The following is a 22,579-nucleotide window of genomic DNA, read 5'->3' as shown; positions in this document are numbered from 1 at the left end:
TAATAGCTATGGCCACGTTCGCGTTCTGCCTTTGGCAATGTATGTTCAATTGTATAATTGACTTTTTTATATTGAAATGGATGCATTTAGTTTGTGGCGCTTTTACGCCCACCTGGGAGCGCACTCGCACTTCTTTACGTGAAGAAGAGCGCTCGCACACCAGAAGAAGACAGACAGCTACGTAGCTCTGAGTGAGTGAGTGAGTGAGTGAGTGAGTGAGTGAGTGAGTGAGTGAGTGAGTGAGTGAGTGAGTGAGTGAGTGAGTGCGTGAGTGGGCGAGTTAGCGAGAGGGAAAGACGGCTGCGAACCTACGTTCATTGTTTATGCTTGTAAAATATCTCTACAGAGGCAACGCCTGCGTGTATCATCTTTTCTGTTGTTGTTGTGTGTTTTCCACCCGCGAGCGGACACTTACAGCCAGTTGTGTGGTTGTTTGAATGGTGTGCTAATGCTAGCGAACACATGCTAATCTGTTACGTTATTGCTGTAATAGTACCTAATTATCATTTATTTACGTTGATGTGAACCTGTTTGCTAATTGTTTGTAGATTTCCCCCAAAAATGCGACTTATACTCCGGTGCGACCTATATATGTTTTTTTTCTCTTTGTTGGGCATTTTATGGCTTGTGCGACTTATACTCAGGTACGACTTGTAGTCCCAAAAATACGGTAATAACTTCCTGATTGAAGGTGCAATCTTTTTCATATTTGGCATGAATGTGAAGTATTTCAGCCTGCACATGACTTTATTGAAATATTACCCGTTACGCATGGCGCCCCCTAGTGGGAACAGGAAACACCCTTTTAATTAAATAGAAAGGCTCCTGCTTCTTTCATTCATTCTCTGGGTCAAAAATCTATTGACCTCAAACCTGAATCAGCGGAGCCTTAAGACATGTGTTCAGGTGCCTGATCAACAATTTTGTTTCGTTAAAAAAGAGGGGTCCAATAGGAAAGTCATAATGAACGTGTTCAGATGCCTAATAATAAATTTTGTTTTGTTAAAGCAGAGGGGTCCGATAGGAAAGTCGTAATGACCGTCGCCATTTTCTCTCCCCACTTATTCCAAACATTCAGACATGCAATATATCTGCCTGGATATCTGTCTGTTGTCGACTGCCACCGCCCCGACCTGCCTGCCCTCCGACTTTGTTTGACGTCCGAGTTGCGCCATACGCGAGGGCCCGTCAGTCCTGCTTGCAGGGCTAGTTAAGGTTTGATCTTGACAGAGATGCTTGGAAGCCTAAACTTCAACGTGCTGCATGCGTCAACCATCGTTTAGCTTGTTAAACAGTTGCTGTGACAACTCATATTGTGTAAGTGAGCAGCTTGAGCTGATTTGAGTGGACTCACTCAATGAACCCTTTAATAAAGACAATCATTTTTCTACTTTATTCTTGTTTAAAAGCTAAAGTTGCCGGAACATGAGGGGCGCATGAAGAGGACTCTGTGATACACACATACTGTACACATACCGTAGAGGTCCCTCTTAGCCAACTGAATGCCAGGAATGCTAGGGGAATAGCCAATGGCAGAGCAGCTACAAGTATGTTACGTTCAGTAAACTGGGAGCTGAAAGTACCAGCTATACTGTTTTTGCCTCTCATATCCTAAAATTTCTTTCGTAACAAGAGTCATATTTTCCCGTTGAGGCGTGTCTTGATTTGAAAATTCTGGATGTAGAGGTACCTCTGTATTGGAGCACTTCAGGAGCAGTGCAGTGCGTCACATAGCAGAATAGGGATTATTTTGCCACAAATTGTTACTTTTGGTCTATTTTTAAGTGGCAGCTATATACAGACTTAAAAATATATATATACGGCGGAAAACACTCAGTTGACTTGAAGTTCCGCTCTGAGACCCACAATTTGGCCGTATTTCAGAATTGTCCAATATGCATGTGTGATATCATTGGAAAGCTTAAAATCTCAATTTTCTGGGGGAAGAAAATTTTTGAACAAGAGGGCATTTAAAAAAAAAAAAAAAAAAAAAATTAAACAGCAAAACCCTATCTGGAGTTGAGAGCACGCGAGAGCAGAATTACAGACGCCATGACTTTAATGAGATATTATCGCGTACTTGTTTCGATCCAAAAACTCCATGTAGCATGTATCACCGAGTGTCATGACACAGCTGTGAATGGCCACAGCTGGATTTTTGGGGGGATTTTATGGGTCAAACGTGGTAATATAAGAAGGGTCGCGATGCAGAAATCGCAGACATCAAGAAGTGGTCGAGATTTTTTTTTCAGATATTTACCCTTTTAAATGTTTTTTTTCCCAATTTTTCTTTGTTTGGATCAATTATTTATCATCTAACATATCGGAAAAAATGCGACAGTAAAAAAAATAAAATAAAAAAATAAGCGATAGTTATGATATCTGTGACTTTTTACAGACACCATTTTTTTCATTGTGACGTCAATTTTTTAAAATCTTTTTTTTTTTTTTTTTAAACGAAATATTAGACATCAAATAATGATTCTAAGCTAAAAATGACATTTTGAATAATATTAATTACCTTCATTTTTTGGCTGGGCTGAAACAAAAGCGGTTGTGCGACGTCTGTAAACAGGGGTTTTCAGGGTGAGACAGACAAATTAAAAATAGTTCGTGAGCTTAATGAGCCATGAATCTGCTATGGCAGCATCTAGACAACAGTTCTTTTGGCTTAAAATACAGACGTTTCTTTTAAAGAGGGGTGCAAGAGCAGAAACTGCTTTTTCAGTCTTGTCTGTGTTTTCTGCCATATATATCAAATCACAATAATTTAGCATTGCATAAATAATGTTAACACAAAATGAAACAAATTACCCCTACAAATGTCTGTGAAATAAAAGCCAAAGAAAGATGAAATCAGAACATGCACATGCTCATTTATTGAAATAAAAGGTTTGTATGGAGACTATCACATCTGGTGGTATCACTTCAAAACACGTGTATTATATAAGCACTGCCTCCCCCACCTCCTTAACGTGTGCCAGACAGATGAAATCCACACGAAAAGAAAAAAACACCCACAAAAGTAGATTTGTGCTTAGAGAAAAAAATACAATACCAGTGCTTAAAGGGGAAAAAATACCAGAAGTGACTAAACTTCACCCTTTTTGTAGTGCAGAAATACAAGGGATCACATCATACAGACACGGCTTTTTATAAGATGACAGTTTTAATGAATGAAAGCTCTTTTCAGTCTTTTATATGAACATCAAGTGTCCCACTATGATTTGGATTTTCTCATCACTGACAGGTTTACAGATTGATGGTGAAAGCGAATTAAAAGCAGTGAAATTGACTCAAGATAACTGTCGAGGATTGTTTTAGGCTAGTCTCAGTATCTTTGTGCTCTGTATAATTTCCAGATTGACACTCACCCAAACACAGGGTAGCGTAGCGGAACTGGAGGGTTTGTCATGAAAGCCAAAGACTGCAGGTTCCGTCCACTTAGTTAGCAGGTCAACAAGACATTTTGAAGATTTAACTGCATTTACAGGAATATTTAATGTGTTTTGCTTTTCGGTGTGCAAAACATCCTTAAGAACGTTTCAAGAGTGGTTGAGTATTATAGTTAATATTAAGTAACACAATGCCGCCATGTAAAGTTTGGCACAGGCATATCAAACACAGATTATTTTACCTCACTTAAATCACATTTAAATAAATTAGCACAAACACATTAAAGACTGACTTACTCGTTGTTCGCGCAATCAGGCCAGCAAACTGAGCCGCTCGGAAGCATGCTTAAAGAATGGAAGCAGAGCGCTAAATGAGTTGTTTTCCCACACAACTTGCAAGTTCAAATTGAGGAATTGCGTTACAAAAACAAAACGGCAGCAGACCATCTAATCAATGAAATAAATGCTTTATCCAAAGCAAAGCAAATCAATTTAAGGGCTCATCCCGCTGCATAAATGAATACAAACAGTCAGTGGATGTAGAAGAAGTGTGAGTGAATGTGAGAACAGCAACACGCCACGCTACTCCAGATCGTCCACATCCTCAGTTGCGATGGTGCTGGTTTGCTCTGAAGTCACACCTAAAAAACAAACCAAAAACGTGTTGCTAAGACTAACACTAACGCATGTGCACAACGAGCCAAGACTAATATCATACTTGAGGCGTCGTCATCATTGGGAGACTTCTTTTTGTCTTCCACGTAGCCATGACTCAGCAGCTTGGACATGCTGACAGGAGGTGCTTTCTTAGCGTGAGACCTACAGAGAAGGCGAAAACTCTAAATATCCTTCATCCTATCATTTTACATCACAGGTGTCAAACCCAAGGCTGAGTCAATCAAAAGTAAAGTAAAGTAAATCATGTGGTTCGACAACACATTTTCACTAAAATAAAATTTCTGTAGTGGTCAATGAAAGGTCACTCGAAAACAGAGAATATTTACTGTATTTTTGCAAAATATAAAACTTAAAAAACCCTAGTATATTTTGTGTTTAAAAAAAAAACATTTAAAAGAGAATATTCACCGCTTTTCCTATGTTTTATAGACAGAAATGTAAAAATGAAATGTACAGTGTAGGGATGGGAATTCTTAAGATTTTTACGATTCCGATTCCATTATCGATATTGCTTAACGATTCGATTCTTTATCGATTCTAATTTGGACTAACGGACTGTATGAGGTTCAGGGTTCAATATGTTTTATGGTTCATTCGCCTTGGAGTGTCGTTACAACACAAGGAGCGGAGAGTGGAGTTGGTCTTTGGCACTTTTAATCCAACTTGGCAACAGGTACAACTATATACAGGCAATGGCACTTGATATGACAATCACTCATTGAGCAGATAAAAGCATGCGTGGAAAGATGTTGATGTATTTGTATGTGTGTGGAAGAAGACTGGAATGAGTGGGACTTGTGTGTGTATCTGAAAGGGAAAAAATTACATCATATTAGTGCTGATGCACTAAATACAGATTGACTGTAAAGCAGTCAATAACACACATACATGACTCGTAATATTATAATGACATTAAGGTGGGGGGGCGCGAGCGCGCGCCCACAACTAGGAAGCATGCTGCGTGCACATGCGGTCATCTTTTCCATAAAAGTGGCCAAAACTAAGCACTTTACACTCATATCTCGCCATTGGTAAATTTGTCGCCATGCTTGCCAATTCATAAATGTGTAATATGCGCAAATTTTAAAACGTATTTCGTGCTAGTTGGAACCGATTAGAATCGTTACAAAAATTGCCAAACGATTCCATGGAATCGGAACACTCGGAACCGGTTCTTAAAGAGAACCGGTTCTCGATTCCCATCCCTAGTACCAGGGGTCGCGTTAACCGAATATTTTCCGTCGTCAACTGTTTTTTTAAAACGGTGACGGAAAAAGTCCATCCGTCATTTTGACAGGTTGCAATTCACACCCCAGACCACAGGATGGCGAGTGAGCATATTAATAAGCTATTGTCTCTCTTGATGCATGACGTCGCTGGCCTTACTCGGAAAAATGTCCGAACTAGCATTCAGGTGTAGCAAACACGGAAACGTTAGGAAGCTTTGGAGAGCATTGTCTAAGGCTATGTTCATTCTACAGGTCTTAATGCACAAATCCAATTTTTTCGTGTTTTTCCGACTCGAGTCAGGCATTAACTTGACGGTCTGAACGGGACAAGTCGCATAGAAGTGGACCATTTCAAATCCGATCTGGGTCATTTTTTTATGTGGTTCAAATCCGATCTGGGCCACATTTTTCCAGACTGTCGCGGCGGTCTGTACCGTCCAGTGTCCCAAATCCGATTTCAGTTGTGCGTTATTAGCGCCTAGCTTGCAGTGAACACGGCTTTTGGGGAAGAGCCGGGCTTGACAACAGTCATAAAAAAATGAAAATGGGTTGAGGATAAGCATGAGAATGATCGGTTTTCTCTCTGCTCTATGTGAGCTATATTTCAACATTTCCTACATGGCCGAGAGTCGGGAGAGGGGTCTGGCTGCAGCCCGTCGTGGAGAGTCAGGGCAAACTGCCCGTATGAGTGTGTGACATGCACGGATAGTGCGTGCCTGCTATTGATCCATATAAACTGTGAATATAAGCCTAAACGGGGATTATTTATGTCTGTTATTTGTGTCCTCCTTTTGAAAAGCAAAATATGATAGCCCTGGAATGACGGATGACTTGTCATTTGTTTTGATGCTTCTGCGCACCGGCGCGTGTCGGACTGCGAATTAGAGCGCATGCGTAATACTTGAATGGTCCCAATGGACAATGGCAGTCTGAACGGGCACGCCAAAAAAACGGATATGACAAAAAAAACGGATTTGTGCATTAAGACCTGTAGTATGAAAGTAGCTAATTGAATGAGCAGGGACAAACAGCTTGGCGTCAGAAGTACGTGCGCTATTCTCAAACCTGAACGCACCCCGAGTCTTGGATGACAAATCAACAGAGCAGAGAGTAGACACAACATGGCTGGTAGTTTCTTCAGTTTATTCAGAGTTGAGTAAGTAACGCACCACTTTTGACCAAAACTGCTATTGAATATGTCATTATTATCATTTTAAAAATTCAAGTGACGGGTAAAAATAGATTATGACCGGATTTTTATGACCCTGTCAGTCAAAATGACAGACAACGAAAAAGTCTAGCGCAACCTCTGCCTAGTACACTAGTACCTTGACATAAGATCGCTTCGATACACAATCTTTTCAACATTTGACGTAAAATTTGACTTTGTCTCTACCTCCGAAGACAAGCTCGAAATAGGACGATTTATGACAGCGCCGCAGTTTCTTTTTTTGTCCCGCAAGACGGATGCATGGCGGATTTTATTTTCAGAGAAATCAACACGGGTTCCAAGAAAGTTAGTGCAGGTGGTGAAAAAAGGAAAAAGGTGACGCTTACAATTAAAATTAAGATGGAAATGATGGAAAAATATGAGAGTGCTGTGCGTGTCCGTGAACTGCATCGACAATACGGCCGTAGAATGTCTACAATCTCGATGGTCCTCCTCCGACCTTCGTTCGCTAGTCTTTATAAGTTAAGGTGACAATTATTATTGTTGTGACATCGCCGAAGGAATCGCTAGCTTCGTCAGAACTTTTGCAACACAACACGCCTACAGTCCACCGCAGTTGACGCCAACAACAACAGAACATTAGTGAAAGTAGAACCTCTACTGCAACTATCTCACTATCACATCAGCCACGCGTTGCGTTCAGGTACAGAATGCAAAACACTTGCCTGGCACGGCCACACTCTTCTCCCGGTGTTTTTCAAACACTGTGAGTATAGCCTGAGACCCAGCCCATTAACGGACTCTCGAGCATGTACAAAATCAATTGAAAAATCAGATTTGTTTATTTGCGCGACATGTCTTAACGAGCAACGTCACTCTTCCACGTCGGAAGTCGTCTCCACAACAACACAGATGGCGAACAGGAGAGCCGAGAATATGTTCCAATCCACGGTAAAATCAGTTTTAAATGACCAAAAACACATCGACACAAGTCATTTACAACAGTCTGTCTCGCGCTAGCCATGTTGAATAAACTCCGCTCTCCTCGTATGTTTACTTCCGCGCGCAAGCCCCCTCGTCCCGCCTGTCGCTGATTGGTCCACTCAGCTGTCTGTTTGCTGTGGCTTGCTCTGCCCTGGAAATTTTATCCGCTTAATGGTGGCCAGACTCAATTGCTGGAACAGCGGTGAGTCTGGAGTACTTGTTACAGGAAGTATTATTTTTATACTGTATTATTATTCAGATTTTTATTTATAATCTATTTGTTTTGCTATGTGTAATTTCCATTTGTAATAGTACCATCAGTATTTATTAAGGATTTAGTGTAGGTTTTCAGTAGGAGTGGGAACCTCTTGGTACCTCACGATACGATACGGTTTGCTATACAAAGCTCACGATAATGATGATCTGACGATACGGCGATACAAAGATTATCGATACATTGGTCAGGAAATCATTCTAGGATATTCTAAAAACAACTAATAAACGGAAAAACAAGCTTCTGCTGTGAATTGGAATGAGTTTATCACTAGTAGACGTCCAATCCATTTGAACTGGGACAATGAACGAATGTTCATTCGCTGCCATCCCTCCCACTTCAAACGGATTGAACGTCTATGGTCGTCAGTACTAGCCAATGCCAGGCAATGAGGGAATTTTGGGCCATTTTAGGTCATTTAGCTGTTGATTTTAAGTTACTTCCTGTTGATTTTGGGGTATTTTATTTTCCTGTTCATTTTGTGTTACAGAACAGGAAGAGATCTGGGAATCACCCAAATGAATAGGCAGTGACTCAAACTCAACAGGAAATGACCTGGAAATGTCCTAAAATGAACAGCAAGTAACCTATAAATGCCCTGAAAATCTGACAGAATGACGGTGAATGCTCTGGTTTCTAAATGGATCGGGTGCCGAGCACCGTCAAGGCAACCTTAGAGTTAACTGAGACACTATTATGGTGGAAGATTTAGGTAGCAATTTGTTGGTTCCTTTTTTTTTTTTTTTTTTTTTTAAAGACATAGACACCTTTTTAAAATGATATCTCTATTGTTGCAGGAGCATATCGATAACCTTTTGGGACACAACGTATCACGATATATCACCATTTCGACACTTTGTCACACCCCTAGTTTTCAGGCTGTGGAACGAATTAATGGAATTATAATGTATTCTTATGAGAAAATCCTGTTCGACATACTGTATGACCATTTCGACTTACAAAGTCCTGGAACGAATGAACTTTGTATGTAGAGGTACTTCTGTAGTTTTTTTTTCTTTTCAACATTTACATTTTTTTAATTGAAAACTAATCACAAAGAGAACATTTGATGTTTTTGCCCTTTGTTTTTTTTGGGGGGGGGGGTTGATAAAAAATGAATAGAAATAAAAACATGAAAAATACATACATAGATACATCAAATATTCAGTATTAATTGGCTACAACGGCTACTTAATCGTTAATTGACTCGAGCTGTCTGATCATCAGTGGCGCCACCAGCGGGTAGCCAGGGGTGGCCACGAACCTCCTTTTAAATTTGTTGGCCACCCGGCTTGTCAGTATATCATTAGATTGTAGTAGGACCAGTAATGAAATTCATCCCAAATGGGATGCAAATACACTTTACGCTTAATATAACAGTATATGTGACACAATAAAACAGAATTGTTGTGGAACTCAAAATGTTGACTGGACTGTGATGGACTATGCACATTAAATGATTAGTAACATTAAATATAACACCATAGACCAAAGTATATCAGTAGGTGTGTCCTTAAGTCTTTCTGCAACAAAATAATAAAAACCTGAAATTATGGCTTTTAGTTTTGGTGTGCCACTACAAGATTTTAAGTGGCCCCATTTGGCCACCCCTATGAAAAACCTCTGGAGGCGCCACTGCTGATAATTAATTTGTTGTCTCTTTGTCAATTCATCATAGCCCTAGTTGACAGACACAATGGCCCTTGGAAGGAAACCTTAACTACGACGTGGTCCCTTGACAAAGAGGAGTTTGACACCCATGATTTAAACAAAGAAATACTGTAGATGTTCTCACGTTCTCTTGTACTTGCTCACAGAAAGCCCCTCCAACTGAGCGGCGGCACCATCGGGAGACATCTGCAGGATGGAAAGGTGAGCCAGGTTATCAAGCAACTATTTCACTGATGCATGAATGATGATGGAAAAACATTTGGTGAGTGGAGCACGAATGAGAAAGTGACAGACTACAAACGAATATAAATGAGACACATTCTGTAATGAAGCAAACTTAAATTATCGTATCAATAAAACATTAAAAAAATAATTAAAAAAACGGAAGGCAATGGGGTAAGGAGGCGAATTAAAAAAGTAACCACGGGAACTCTTGACATCTTCACCTTATCGTTATCATGAGTATATCTATCAGTCTCTCTTTCCCAGGAGGTACTGTTATCAGTGCCAAACGGTGCAAGCAAAGGTTGCCTGCCGCCCTTCGCCTGGCTGTTGGGAGATGTTGCTTTGCTGCTGCTGTAAATACAAAACCACCGTGACAAACCATGAGCCGCACATCGCATTCTACGGCTCGAAAATGTCATCAATGAGCAGGCTGGCTTTGCCGAGCGCCAATAGGGTTTTCGAGCTGACTGACGCGCCGGCTTCTGATGTTAGAATGCAACGTAAAACTAATTGATTTCTACAAATAAATATAGAGGCTCGTACAAATACAACTTTTAACATCTATATCAAGAAGACTCATTTGTCGAGATCTTTATGTTTATTCACCTATTTGATTCGTCACCTCCAAACCAGTTATTCGGGCTGTAGTCAATCTTGCGATTATCGTCCACGTCATCTTCATGGCTCAACAGCCCTGCAGCATACAAATGATGATGTTTCAAACAAACGATCAGAATAAGTGGGAGATCACGGTCACGGAATAATTCCTACCTTTATGCCCCCCTTGCTTCGCAAGCTTGACGTAATCAGAGTCAGACTCGAAGATGCCGACCCTCCGTCCACTGATCCTCTCTACTGGTGTGCTTTCGCCAGCAATTTGGGACAGGCCAGGAATTTGAGATGTTGGGCCTGCCACACCACTGGCTGCTGCGCCTGGCTTTATGCCTGAAATTAATTTATGATATCAATATGTTGAAGCCTTAACCCTTTCAGGACAGTGGTAACCATGGTGGACATTTATTCAAAAGTTTCATTATCATCACTCAGTCACTGCCAGCCCAGAGTATGTGTTGTTGTAGTCCGCAAAGGAAGGAAATTAATATTGAAAACACCTATTGACAGCAATTGACAAAAAAATTATTTAAAAAAAAAAAAAATCCTGGGGCAAAATACACACGGGGCACACTTATGCTATATGAATATATTTCTTTATTCTTGTTGTTTAAAATTATTAATATTTGTTTTCTTTTACAGTGAGGAGCAGAAGTATTTGCACCCCTCGTGATTTTGCAAGTTCAACCATGAAAAAAATAGGTAGACGTCTGAAATTTCAATCATAGACGCATTTCAACCCATAGAGACATAATCTAAAATAAAATCCAGAGATCACCTTGAATGATTTTAAAAAAAAAATTATATATTTGTAATTTACTAGGGTTCATAAGTATTTGTACCCCTGAGAAACAGCAATAATTATGACACTCAAAGAGTTGTCAGTCTACCTTAAAAAAAGTCCAACTTTACACCATGGGTAACCACCCATCTGTTTGAGCTCAATAATGTCACCTGTGCACCCCACAGTGAGTCATAATCCTACTGCAACCATGGGCAAGACCAGAGAGCTTTCGAAAGACACCAGAGGAAAAATTGTTGAGCTCCAGAAAGCTGAAAAAGGCTATAGGACAATTGGAAAGCAGCTGGGTGAGAATAAATCGATAGTTGCAGCAATTGTTAGAAAATGGAAAAGGCTAAACATGACTGATAATCTACCTCAGACTGGGGCACCAGGTAAAATCTCTCCACGTGGGGCATTACTCATTCAGAGAAAAGTGAGGGGGAGGGACGATGACTCCTTTGCTGGGCTGCGGGAAGAGGGATGGTCTGCGCTGACCATGTCCGCCCTCCCTCCCTGGGCTGGCTGGGTGGGAGCCGTGGCCCTGGGTTGGCGCCCGCGTGGCATCTCCGCTCGTCTGCGTGGCTGTCGCGCACCTGGTGGGGCTCGCGTACGGCTGGATGTGATAGGGCGTGCTTGGGTGGGGGTCCCGGTGCCGGGATTGGCAATGGGGCGGTATAGGGTCAGTCGCCAATGGGCTTACACTCACAAGGGATTCACACGATTACTGGGTTCTAGATCACAGAGCTTATTTGTGTACACTCTACCCCTTTCAATCACTTAGCTTAGACTCCCCCCCCCGCCCACCCCCTTCTTTCCCTGGTCAACAGGCCCCCCACATGGTGTCAACCGGAAATACATCTAGCTGACGATAGCACCAACATATTAGTAGTTAGTGTAGACAGTCAATGTATTTCTTGTTGTAGTTTGTGTTTCTTTTTTTCTGTTCCCCCCTAACCCTTTCCTGTTCACTGCTTTGTCATAATAAACGAGGTATGTTGAATGATCACGATGGGAGTATGTCAGACTCTCAATGCGAAACATTACAACTGTTCAGACCGTTCCGGGCACTTAGACTTCCATTCTCCGTGTCAAACAGCAGGACAGGTTTATTAAAAAAAAAAAAAAAAAAAAAAAAAAAAAAAAAAAGAAAAGTGATAGCTCAGCCTAAAACTACATGGCAGGAGCTGGGTCAATGACCTGAAAAGAGCTGGATGAACAGTTTCAAAGGACACTAACACTATGGTGCAATGGTTTAAAATCATGCATTGCTCAGAAGGTTCCCCTGTTGAAGCCAGTACATGTGAAGGCCCATCTGAAGTTTTCCAGTGACCATCTGAATGATGCAGAGGCGTCATGGGAGAAAGTCATGTTGTCAGATGAGACCAAAGTAGAACTTTTTGGTGCAAACTCTACTCGTCGTGTGTGGAGAAAAAAGAAGGATGAGTACAATCCCAAGAACACCATCCCCACTGTGAAGCATGGGGGTGGAAACCTCATGCTTTGGGGCTGCTTTTTGGCAGAGGGGGCAGGACGACTGTACTGTATAAAGTAGAGGATGAGTGGTGAACTGTATCGTCAGAACAAGATTTGTGTGAAGGAATGGGCCAAAATCCCTGTTTCCATATGTGAAAACCTGGTGAAGAAATACAGAAAGCGTCTAACCTCTGTAATCGCAAACAAAGGCTTCTGCAATAAATATTAGCACTGATGTTGACAATGATTTGCTGACAATGAAAATAAAGTTCTATTCTATTCTATTCTATTCTATTCTATTCTATTCTCTTCTCTCAGGGGTGCAAATACTTATAAACCCCAGTAAATTACAAATAAACTATTGAAAAATCATACAATGCGAATTCCAGATTTTTTTTTTTTTTTTTTTTAGATTATGTATAAGAAGAAATCCATCTATGATTGAAATTTCAGACCTCTACCTATTTTCTAAGTGGGTGAACTTGTAAAATCACAAGGAGTGCAAATACTTCTGCTCCTCACTGCACTCCAAAACTGATCCAAGCCCTTCGTTGATGCAACACATTCAATTTTTGTTTGATTTGCTAAAACAAATCTATTAAATACGAAATATATGTACATTTCATAGTGTCAACGTAATAATTTCATTTTCACATTCAGAACTCAAAATGAATGAGTTTCATTTGAATTGGGACCGCCCATTGCACATGTGCAAAGCAAAGCGCCCTCAGCCTCTGTTCATCCCCGTCTGGACTTGCTTTTTCACCGACAACTTCTTTCGGCACTGCTGCGGGGTTATACTTTACAGAGACGCTCAAAGGTGCTGTAATCCCACTCATTAGTGAGTACGCAATTATGTAATATTTTTAAAAGTTTGCTGTGAAAAGACCGTGAGACAAATTTCACCGTTAGTGAAGTCAGACATTGCGAGCTTGCTAGCTAGCTAGCTACTGTAGCTAAACTACACGAGGGAGAGTTTATATAACTTGTGGAATGCAACAAATGGCATCGGCACTCTTGCACCTTGCATAATCTATTCTATCGTGATGCTAAATGTAACTGTGCATTTATATTTTGTATATGATTTTCTGTTTGTTGTTTAGCGTTTTACTTAAATTTGTTTTCTGTGTTCAGTCATCTGCTGCTGAGGATGCAGAAAGGGACATCGCCACCACAGTCATGGGGATTTACACAATCAGAAGAGATGGACATGAGGAGCCAGAGGACGTGCGAATTGTGATTGAGGGCATATTGATAGGCTGACTGGACTCAAAGAAATTTAAATGTTATTCAGGTTCTGTTTTGTACTTCTACATGTGTGTTGTACATATATATATAATATGTGTTTGCAGGCGTTACATATTGCACTTTATGGTAAGGTTTCATGTTCAATTGGAGCTGGTTATACCATGCATTAGCCTTTGCAAATATGGTACTTATTGTTGTACTAGTACTTGTGCTACTTTGTTTGAACCATTTTTGAAGTCAGCAGATTACTTTTCTAAATGTGATAGGTCCTGTACCGTCTTCATCATAGAGGAAAAAAACTTAAGAGAATGTTTTTCATCATTTTGATGAGTTCCATGTTGACGATAGGTATACAGTAAATTGGGTTGCGTTTTTATTTGTTTTAAATAAAAACTGACCAGATTTTGTGTTCTGTCTGATATGAGGGTCAAATGAAGTATGAAAAAAAAATATTTTAGACTATATTAATTGGAGTTAAACAAATGTAAATAAGTTGAGGCCAGTTAAAGTACAAATTTTATTTTGGCTGTATTTGATAAAAATGAGTTTGACGAACTCAATTTTATCATATTACAAGGAGGTAGTTAGTTTGAGTTGGGGCTACATTAATTTAATGGATGTAAAACCTGCCCAAAATTTATTTGTGTTCATCCAATGAGTTATTTTTTTCAGTGTGTATATAGTTACTCATTTTTTAAAATTTATTGTATTTAATTTATATGTCGTGGTACCTCGACATACGAATTTCATTCGTTCCAGCACCTGGTTTGTAAGTGGAAATGGACATATGTCAAGCGGGATTTTCCCATATGAATACATATAATTCAATTATTTCTTTCCACAGCCCCAAAACCTACGTTAAATCCTTATAAATACTACTGGAACAATTACTATTACAGTATAGTGGTACCTCAAACGTCTCTACAAATGGAATTTTTAGGTTACGACACGCCTCATTGGGAAAATATTGCCTCTTGTTATGTAAGAAATTTCAGAATACGAGAGGCAAAAATACTGTATACTGCAAAAGATACGCATGTATTTCCTGCTTTCTGCTTTAAACTGTCGCGCCATAAGATCCTGCTGCCCTAATGGTCATAATCTTTTCCATCATGCTTCAGTAACACGATTCTGCTTTCCTATTGGCCCACTGTTGATGACGTTTCAGTTTGAGTGTCACAGTATGATGACGTGCACAGGCGCGATGGCGTTGTTGTTTGTTTAGCGGGCATCTCCGCCAAAAGAATACGAGTTTCTTCGTGTTTTTGTCTCACAAAGACTTTTTTATGAGATGGAGAAACGACTTCTCAGGATTAAGGTAAAGGAAATCGCCAAAATGGCAGTCTGCCACAAGTCAACACCATTTTCGATTTTGCGAAAGAAGAGGATATCACTTCACTCAAAGCCAAGATATTGTTTTTCTATTTTCCTTTGCGTTATGTTCTATTATCTACTTCATTACAGGTATTCACGGTTTGGTTAGGTATATGGAATGATTCAATTGTGTTTGGCTGTTGTTTTATTCCGGTTTTACCCAGATTATAAAATTTAATGTGGCGTTCCAGTAGTGCTTGAAATGGATTAGAGCAAAACGTGTCAATTTACAGAATTTTCAGGTTATGAGACTTCTAGAACCAATTAATTTCATAAGTAAAGGTACTACTGTATTTTTTTTTAACTATTTAAATGATTACCAACCCTCCAAAAATTGGATCCGTCGAATAATTCACTTTATTTAAAATGACTTGTTATTTTCTATTTTCACTTTGTTTAAAATGATTGAAGTTATTTTCTATTGTCTATCACAAGGATTTTCCCATAGAAATACATTATAATTCCATTAACTCGTTCCACAGCCCAAAAACCTACACTAAATCCTTAATAAATACAGCTGATACTATTACAAATGGAAATTACACATAGCAAACAAATAAATTATTAATAAAAACCGGCATAATAAAATAATAATAAATCCTGTCATAATATAACAAATCGGGTTCTAATGTGGCGTACGTTTTTTTCTGTGCCTGAATGTACTGCGTGACTGACAACAGAGTGAGAGAGGGTGAACAGTATTTGAGTTTTTACTTTTATTTTTCAGTGTTCTGTTGTCGAGCGTCAGCTGCAGGGTGACAGTAGGCATGTTGTTAAGGCGAGTTCTGAAATAAATGATTAAAAACCTGACGAAGCTGGCGATTGTTTTAGCGATTTTACAATGATAATAATTGTCACCTTAACTTATAAAGACTGGCGAAGAAGGAGGACCGCCAAGCTCGTAGTCATTCTACTGCCATATTGTCGAGCCAGTTTACGGACGCGAACACCATGCTCATATTTCCCTATCATTTCAAACTTTCAATGGTAAGCCTCACCTTTCTCTTTTTCTCACCACCTGCACTAACATTGTTGGAACCCATGTTGATTTCTCTCACAAGAATATTCACCGTGCGTCCGTCTTGTGGGAAAACAAAGACACTGCCAGGCTGTCATAAATTGTCGTATTTCGAGCATGTAGTCGGATGTAGAGTCAAATTTTACGTCGGATGTCGATAAGATCGTGTGTCCAAGCGATCGTATGTCAAAAGACATTGTGCTACAATTGGATGTTGAATAGAGGCTGAAAAATATTGTCCTGTGGGCCGCAGTTTGAGACCCCACCTATTAATGTAATATAAACATATAAGGGGGGGGGGGGAGTGCCTGAAAGGGTTTCTGCTAATGTTTGCTCCAGAAAATTAATAAATTTGTATTATTACCTCCAGGCTTGGTTCTTCGGTGGTTGGGCACAACAGCACTCATCATGAAATAAATCTGTAGAAAGGAGACATTTCATAATTAGAGTTCCTCAATTAAAAAAAAAAAAGGTACACCTAAAAACATAGTTGTAAGATTATGCAATGTAGACTCACAAGCGCCCCCTGTCGGCGATGGAGCAAATTTTAAAAAGCGGGCGTTCATCCTTAGTGCAACTGTGTTGATTAAACAACCTCACGAAACATCCGATTTGTAGACGAAAGCGAAACTAAGTTTTAGTAAATAATATATGTTCGCAAGCATGTTACAAACCTCAAAAGCGTATTACCGTGTAATGACAACATGCTGATGAGCCTAATTTCGGCTCATTTAAATTTCACCGGATCGAATTGGGAGGAGGAAAAAAAATATCCAATGTGCTCCGATGAAATGCAATAGAAAAACAACAGTCACAGACGAAGACGACAGCTTACTTTAGTAGTAGCAGTAGCTACAACATGTCACAGTTTAATTTGCTGCAATAAAGTACAGTATGTAACAATGCCTTGCTAACACGTTTAGCAACCTAGCACAGCAGCTCGCCTGACACCCGCCTCCAAAAATGACGTTAGCAGTCAGTAATTGCACGACTTGTTGCACGATATCGCATATTAGCTTGTTAAAAATTTTACTGGCATGAAATTCCAATGCTTGGCGAAATTTACCGTTCGTGTCTTCTTATTCTGCAAATTAAAGGGAATAGCGTTGAAGCAGAAGCTACTTCCTACCACTTGGCGGCCCACTTCCGTTTCAAATCAAAGATCCGCTATTCACGAAAGCGGTATCATTATTCATTCATTCATTTTCCGAGCCGCTTATACTAGTCTTTCTAAAAAAATTAGCATATTGTGATAAAGTTCATTGTTTTCTGCAATGTACTGATAAACATTAGCCATTAATATATTTTAGATTCATTACACACAACTGAAGTAGTTCAAGCCTTTTATTGTTTTAATATTGATGATTTTGGCAAAAAAAAGTCAAGAACAACCAAAAATCCCTATCTCAAAATATTAGCATATTTCATCCGACCAATACAAAAACGTGTTTTTAATACAAAAAAGTCAACTTTCAATTAATTATATCAACTATGCACTCAATACTTGGTCGGGAATCCTTTTGCAGAAATGACTGCTTCATTGCGGCGTGGCATGGAGGCAATTAGCCTGTAGCACTGCTGAGGTGTTATGGAGGCCCAGGATGCTTCGATAGCGGCCTTAAGCCTTAAGCATCCACAGTGTTGAGTCTGGTGTCTCTCAACCTTTTCTTCACTATATCCCACAGATTCTCTATGGGGTTCAGGTCAGGAGAGTTGGCAGGCCAATTGAGCACAGTAATGCCATGGTCAGTAAACCATTTACCAGTGGTTTTGGCACTGTGAGCAGGTGCCAGGTCGTGCTGAAAAATGAAATCTTCATCTCCATAAAGCTTTTCAGCAGATGGAAGCATGAAGTGCTCCAAAATCTCCTGATAACTAGCTGAGTTCCCCCTGCCCTTGATAAAACAGTAGACCAACACCAGCAGCTGACATGGCACCCCAGACCATCACTGACTGTGGGTACGTGACACTGGACTTCAGGCATTTTGGCATTTCCTTCTCCCCAGTCTTCCTCCAAACTCTGGCACCTTGATTTCCGAATGACATGCAACATTTGCTTTCATCTGAAAAAAGTACTTTGGACCACTGAGCAACAGTTCAGTGCTGCTTCTCTGTAGCCTAGGTCAGGCGCTTCTGCCGCTGTTTCAGGTTCAAAAGTGGCTTGACCTGGGGAACGAGGCACCTGTAGCCCATTTCCAGCACACGCCTGTGCACGGTGGCTCTGGATGTATCTACTCCAGACTCAGTCCACTGTTTCTGCAGGGCCCCTAAGGTCTGGAATCGGCCCTTCTCCACAATCTTTCTCAGGGTGCGATCACCTCTTCTGGTTGTGCAGGGTTTCCTGCCACACTTTTTCCTTCCTTTAGACTTCCGACTAAGGTGCCTTGATAGAGTACTTTGGGAACAGCCTATTTGCTCAGAAATTTCTCTCTGTGTCTTAGCCTCTTGCTTGAGCGTGTCAATGATGGCCTTCTGGACAGCAGTCAGGTCGGCAGTCTTGCCCATGATTGCGGTTTTGCGTAATGAACCAGGCTGGGAGATTTTAAAAGCCTCAGGAATCTTTCGCAGGGATTTTGAGTTAATTCGTTGATTCAGATGATTAGCTTAGTGCTTCTTTAGAGTACCTTTTCATGATATGCTATTTTTTTTAGATAGGGATTTTTATTTTTTCTTGACTTTTTTTTGCCAAAATCATCAATATTAAAACAATAAAAGGCTTGAACTACTTCAGTATTGTGTAATGAATCTAAAATATATGAAAGTCTAATGTTTATCAGTGCATTACAGAAAATAATGAACTTTATCACAATATGCTGTTTTTTTTTTTTAGAAGTACAAGTATTTTATGTCAGGTTTTTTTTTACATCCTAAAGGCCTGTCAATTCGACACTCAAATTGTTGTTCTTCCCCCTGTTTTTGTGGATACTAACTTTGCACGGCTACTCCTCCATCATTCGTTAACCAATCTTCTTTCGGAACCTGGTAGCTTTGGTTGGGAATCTTTGGCTCGGGCTGAATGTATTAAATAACTGTTTTTCAAACGGTGTGCCGCAGCACACTAGTGTGCTGTGAGAGATTGTCAGGTGTGCCACGAGAAATTATCCAATATCGCATTTTTTATTTTACGTCGTCGGGCGGAGTTGCAGAAGGAAGAAGGGCTAGGTAGAAGCTTCGGTTGCGTGCAAATGAGGGAGGTATTTCCCGTGTTGCGTTCAAGAACTGCTCGGATTTCTAGCCACTTTGCTGTCCGCGACAATGTGGACCTCAGCACGTTTACTGTTCGTCATTGGATTAAACTCTTCAAGTGTCGATATAGACGAAAGTGTTCTTTGTATTTTATCCATATGTGACGGCCGTCAATCCTCCCCCTGTGTTTTATTCCAACACATTGACAGCAAGGTGGCCGATGGCTAGAAATCAGACCAGTTCTTGCATGCGACACAAGCAGCTATCCAACAGCGCCATGATGCCAAGCAAGCTTAAGGGCCCAAATACACCAGATACATGATCGTTCCGGTTCCGGTCCGACTCTGGTAAAAAATAGCGCCGCAGCCAATCCGTTCCCATTATATCCTATTGTTCAATGTATACCGGCCGCGTCAGTGCTCCAGATTGACTGCGGACCATCTCCGGCATGCCGCAGCTCGCCGGATGGTTTAGGCTATTTTCTATTTTTGCCGGACACGCATCCGACAAAATGGGCGGAGCAGAGCCTGGAGTCAACAGCCCAGTTGCTTATTCACGGTACAAACACCAGCGAACATGGACGAAGAACGTTTCATCATGGAGGTGGAAAGTCACAAAGTGATTTACGATGCAGCTGATCGGTATTATAAGGACAACATTAAAAAGGAAGCTGCAAGGTGTCCTATTATGTTTGTTTTTTTGGCAATGATATCAAACACACAACGTGCTGACAACTTTGAGCGAGAAAAATGCAGCGTATCTGGAAGTGGTTCCACTGCAGAAATTCTCGTGCCCGGCGCACACACAATGTCGGTTTGTATACAGAGTCGGGGGGGGGAAGTACGAAAGAGAATAAAAAGACACCCACAAGTTTCGACCTGGTGGTCTATTCGAGACGTTTTTCTTTTTTCTCTCCTACATTTTACTTGACGTTTTATAGAAAAAACAACAGTTTGCGCTGGGCACAGAAATCTGCAGTGTTGAGACACCAATTCTTAGTACGCTGGTTTTTTAATGTAGTATATGCTTCGCTATCCATTTTATAAATATTACAGATTATTTAAAAGTTGTTTATAACAGCTCTATGAGATGTTATGTGCCATATATTTTAAATGTGCACAAAGGTATAACCCCACCGACACAACTAAGGGCATAATAGCCCCCCCACACGGAGCCCTGATCTCAACATGATGCAGTCAATCTGGAATTAAGAGACAGACACAACTAAAATATCAATATGCAAAGAAACAATGTGCTCTCTCTCTCTGCTTCTCTGATGAGTACAGACTCCGTGTGTTTTTCGGTGTTTTAAATAGCACATTATAGCGCGCGATCACACGAGAGCTCACGAGGAAACGGAGTTGGCGGACCGCAGCCGTGCGCAGCCGGTATGATTTGCCTGTTTTGACGTACTGCGTGGCACGCACTCAACACTGAGCCGGACCGGTGTTGTGCCGAAAAATAGCCGCCCTGCGTGAAATGTCCCCCCTGACGGGAACGCTTATTTATAACGCTTTATTGAGGTGAAAACATCAAATGTTTTCATGGACGCATTACAGTAATGGATTTACGACTGTAAAATCAGTTTGAAAAAAATAAATTACACAAAATACTAGTACTGTATTTTAGTAACAAATCGTGGACTGGGCCTCATAACCATCTTTGAACAGAAATGTATTAGTCTACAGGTTTTCACGACCATATCCCAATGACAATCACACTGGTATGACATTTATTAGTTCAAGCAGAGTAAAATAATACATATTCACGGCACAAGAAAATCGTTTCCATGTCCATCGATTGGGAAGAAAAAGCTGTTTGTACAAGTGACGTGTGGGCGCTCAATAATAAAATAAATAAATAAATAAACTCTCAAATAATGCGTTAGAAACAAGCGTTCCCGTCTGGGGGGACATTTCACGCGGGGCGGCTGTTTTTCGGCACAACACCTGAACCGGAACGATCATGCATCTGGTATTTAGGCCCTTAACCTCATTTCAAAACGAAACACCTGTCGTTTCAAAACAAATCGATGGACTATTTTGTTCGCCTTTGTGAAAACACAGAGAAACATGCACCTTTTTTTGAGGAAAAACTACAAAGGTAAATGCGAATGCCCTCAAAGCCAGTTACCTTGTTGCTGAACTTGTTACTAAGTTCAAAAAGTCCCACACTTTGGCAGTGACATAAATGCTACCTGCCTGCAAAGCCATTGTCAGTGAGATGCTCGGCCCTGATGCAGTTAAAGACATTGTTAAAGTCCCATGTCTGATAATTTTGAGCTTTTCAATGTAACTGCGATAAAAAATAAATAAATAAAACAGAGTGACAAAGAGCTGTTAAAGAAGAGCTTCGTGTGCATCTTTCTTCAATTCCAGCCAGGATATCGGCTTTGTGTTTATCTAAACACATAAGTCACACTGAGTTCGGATACATATTGAAAAATTTTGGGATAATTAAATGTAGTGTACAGGAAGTAATTTTGGAACATTTTCGGTTTGTGGTGTGCCCTGACATTTTTTCCGAAGTAAAAACGTGCCGTGAATCAGAAAATTTTGAAAAGCACTGTATTAAATAACGGGGAGTCCACGATTTTTTCTCCTCTGAGGGCCGCTGTCAAAAACAATCAAAGGATGCAAGGTCCAACTTGAAATCCTACAATTTAAAAAAACAAAAGACAATTTAAAAAAAAATGTATTTGTTATTGCTGTGCCATTGACGGCGACAGACTTCCAATCCATTTTGACTGCGAGTCAGCCTTCCAAGCTGAAATGTATGTGATGTCTATAACTGTCAGTGGAATTAGTTAAGGGCTCCAAGCATCAAAATAATCCAGAGGCATTAAGATATTGTATTGTATATATATTTATATTTACACAACTGAAACAAAGTTTGCAGAACAACAAGAAAATGTTCAGTGACGGCAAAAAAAAACAATTTTGAGAAAATCACAACCAAGATTAATGAGATACCAGGTACTATATTTACCAGATACGCTTGATTTGATTCAGTATATAAGGATACCTTTAAAGCTAAGTTTTATTATGATTCGGTCCTGTTCAGTTTGGAAGTGATATGATTCCATATGATATAAGGTAACAAAATTATACAATTCGATAACACCTGGAAACAAAACTGCAATTTTTTTAACATAGACATCGACCATAAAGAAGCCAGTTATTAATACAGTTTTACTGTTAAAAGGCAATTTAATGGTTCTTCATGGCTCTGCAGAATCTCAGGCAAAGAATGACACA

General features: G+C 40.2%; 1 protein-coding gene across 1 annotated transcript; it reads right to left on the bottom strand.

Moving 5' to 3' along the window:
• Positions 1-2,837: 2,837 nt before the first annotated feature.
• c2h7orf57 (chromosome 2 C7orf57 homolog) lies at positions 2,838-17,317 on the bottom strand. Its single transcript, XM_057857106.1, has 8 exons — positions 17,203-17,317; positions 16,501-16,555; positions 10,399-10,572; positions 10,234-10,321; positions 9,849-9,978; positions 9,527-9,588; positions 4,114-4,214; positions 2,838-4,036 (listed from the first exon to the last, which is right to left on the bottom strand). Exons 2-8 carry the CDS (start codon positions 16,544-16,546, stop codon positions 3,978-3,980), a joined length of 660 nt encoding a protein of 219 aa, XP_057713089.1. The 5' UTR covers positions 16,547-16,555; positions 17,203-17,317; the 3' UTR covers positions 2,838-3,977.
• Positions 17,318-22,579: the final 5,262 nt, after the last annotated feature.

Source organism: Corythoichthys intestinalis, chromosome 2, assembly GCF_030265065.1.
Source record: "Corythoichthys intestinalis isolate RoL2023-P3 chromosome 2, ASM3026506v1, whole genome shotgun sequence".
In the NCBI taxonomy this organism is placed as follows: Eukaryota; Metazoa; Chordata; class Actinopteri; order Syngnathiformes; family Syngnathidae; genus Corythoichthys; species Corythoichthys intestinalis.
Note: the sequence above shows the minus strand (reverse complement) of the source record. Positions and strands in the feature narration are given on the sequence as shown.

Coding starts and splice junctions, on each gene's coding strand:
- c2h7orf57 (XM_057857106.1), bottom strand. CDS start 16,546: ATGATGAGTGCTGTTGTGCCCAACCACCGAAGAACCAAGCCTGGAG. Junction 10,322..10,398: donor GAAGCAAGGGGGGCATAAAG/GTAGGAATTATT, acceptor TGTATGCTGCAG/GGCTGTTGAGCCATGAAGAT. Junction 9,979..10,233: donor GGAGGTGACGAATCAAATAG/GTGAATAAACAT, acceptor TTGTATTTACAG/CAGCAGCAAAGCAACATCTC.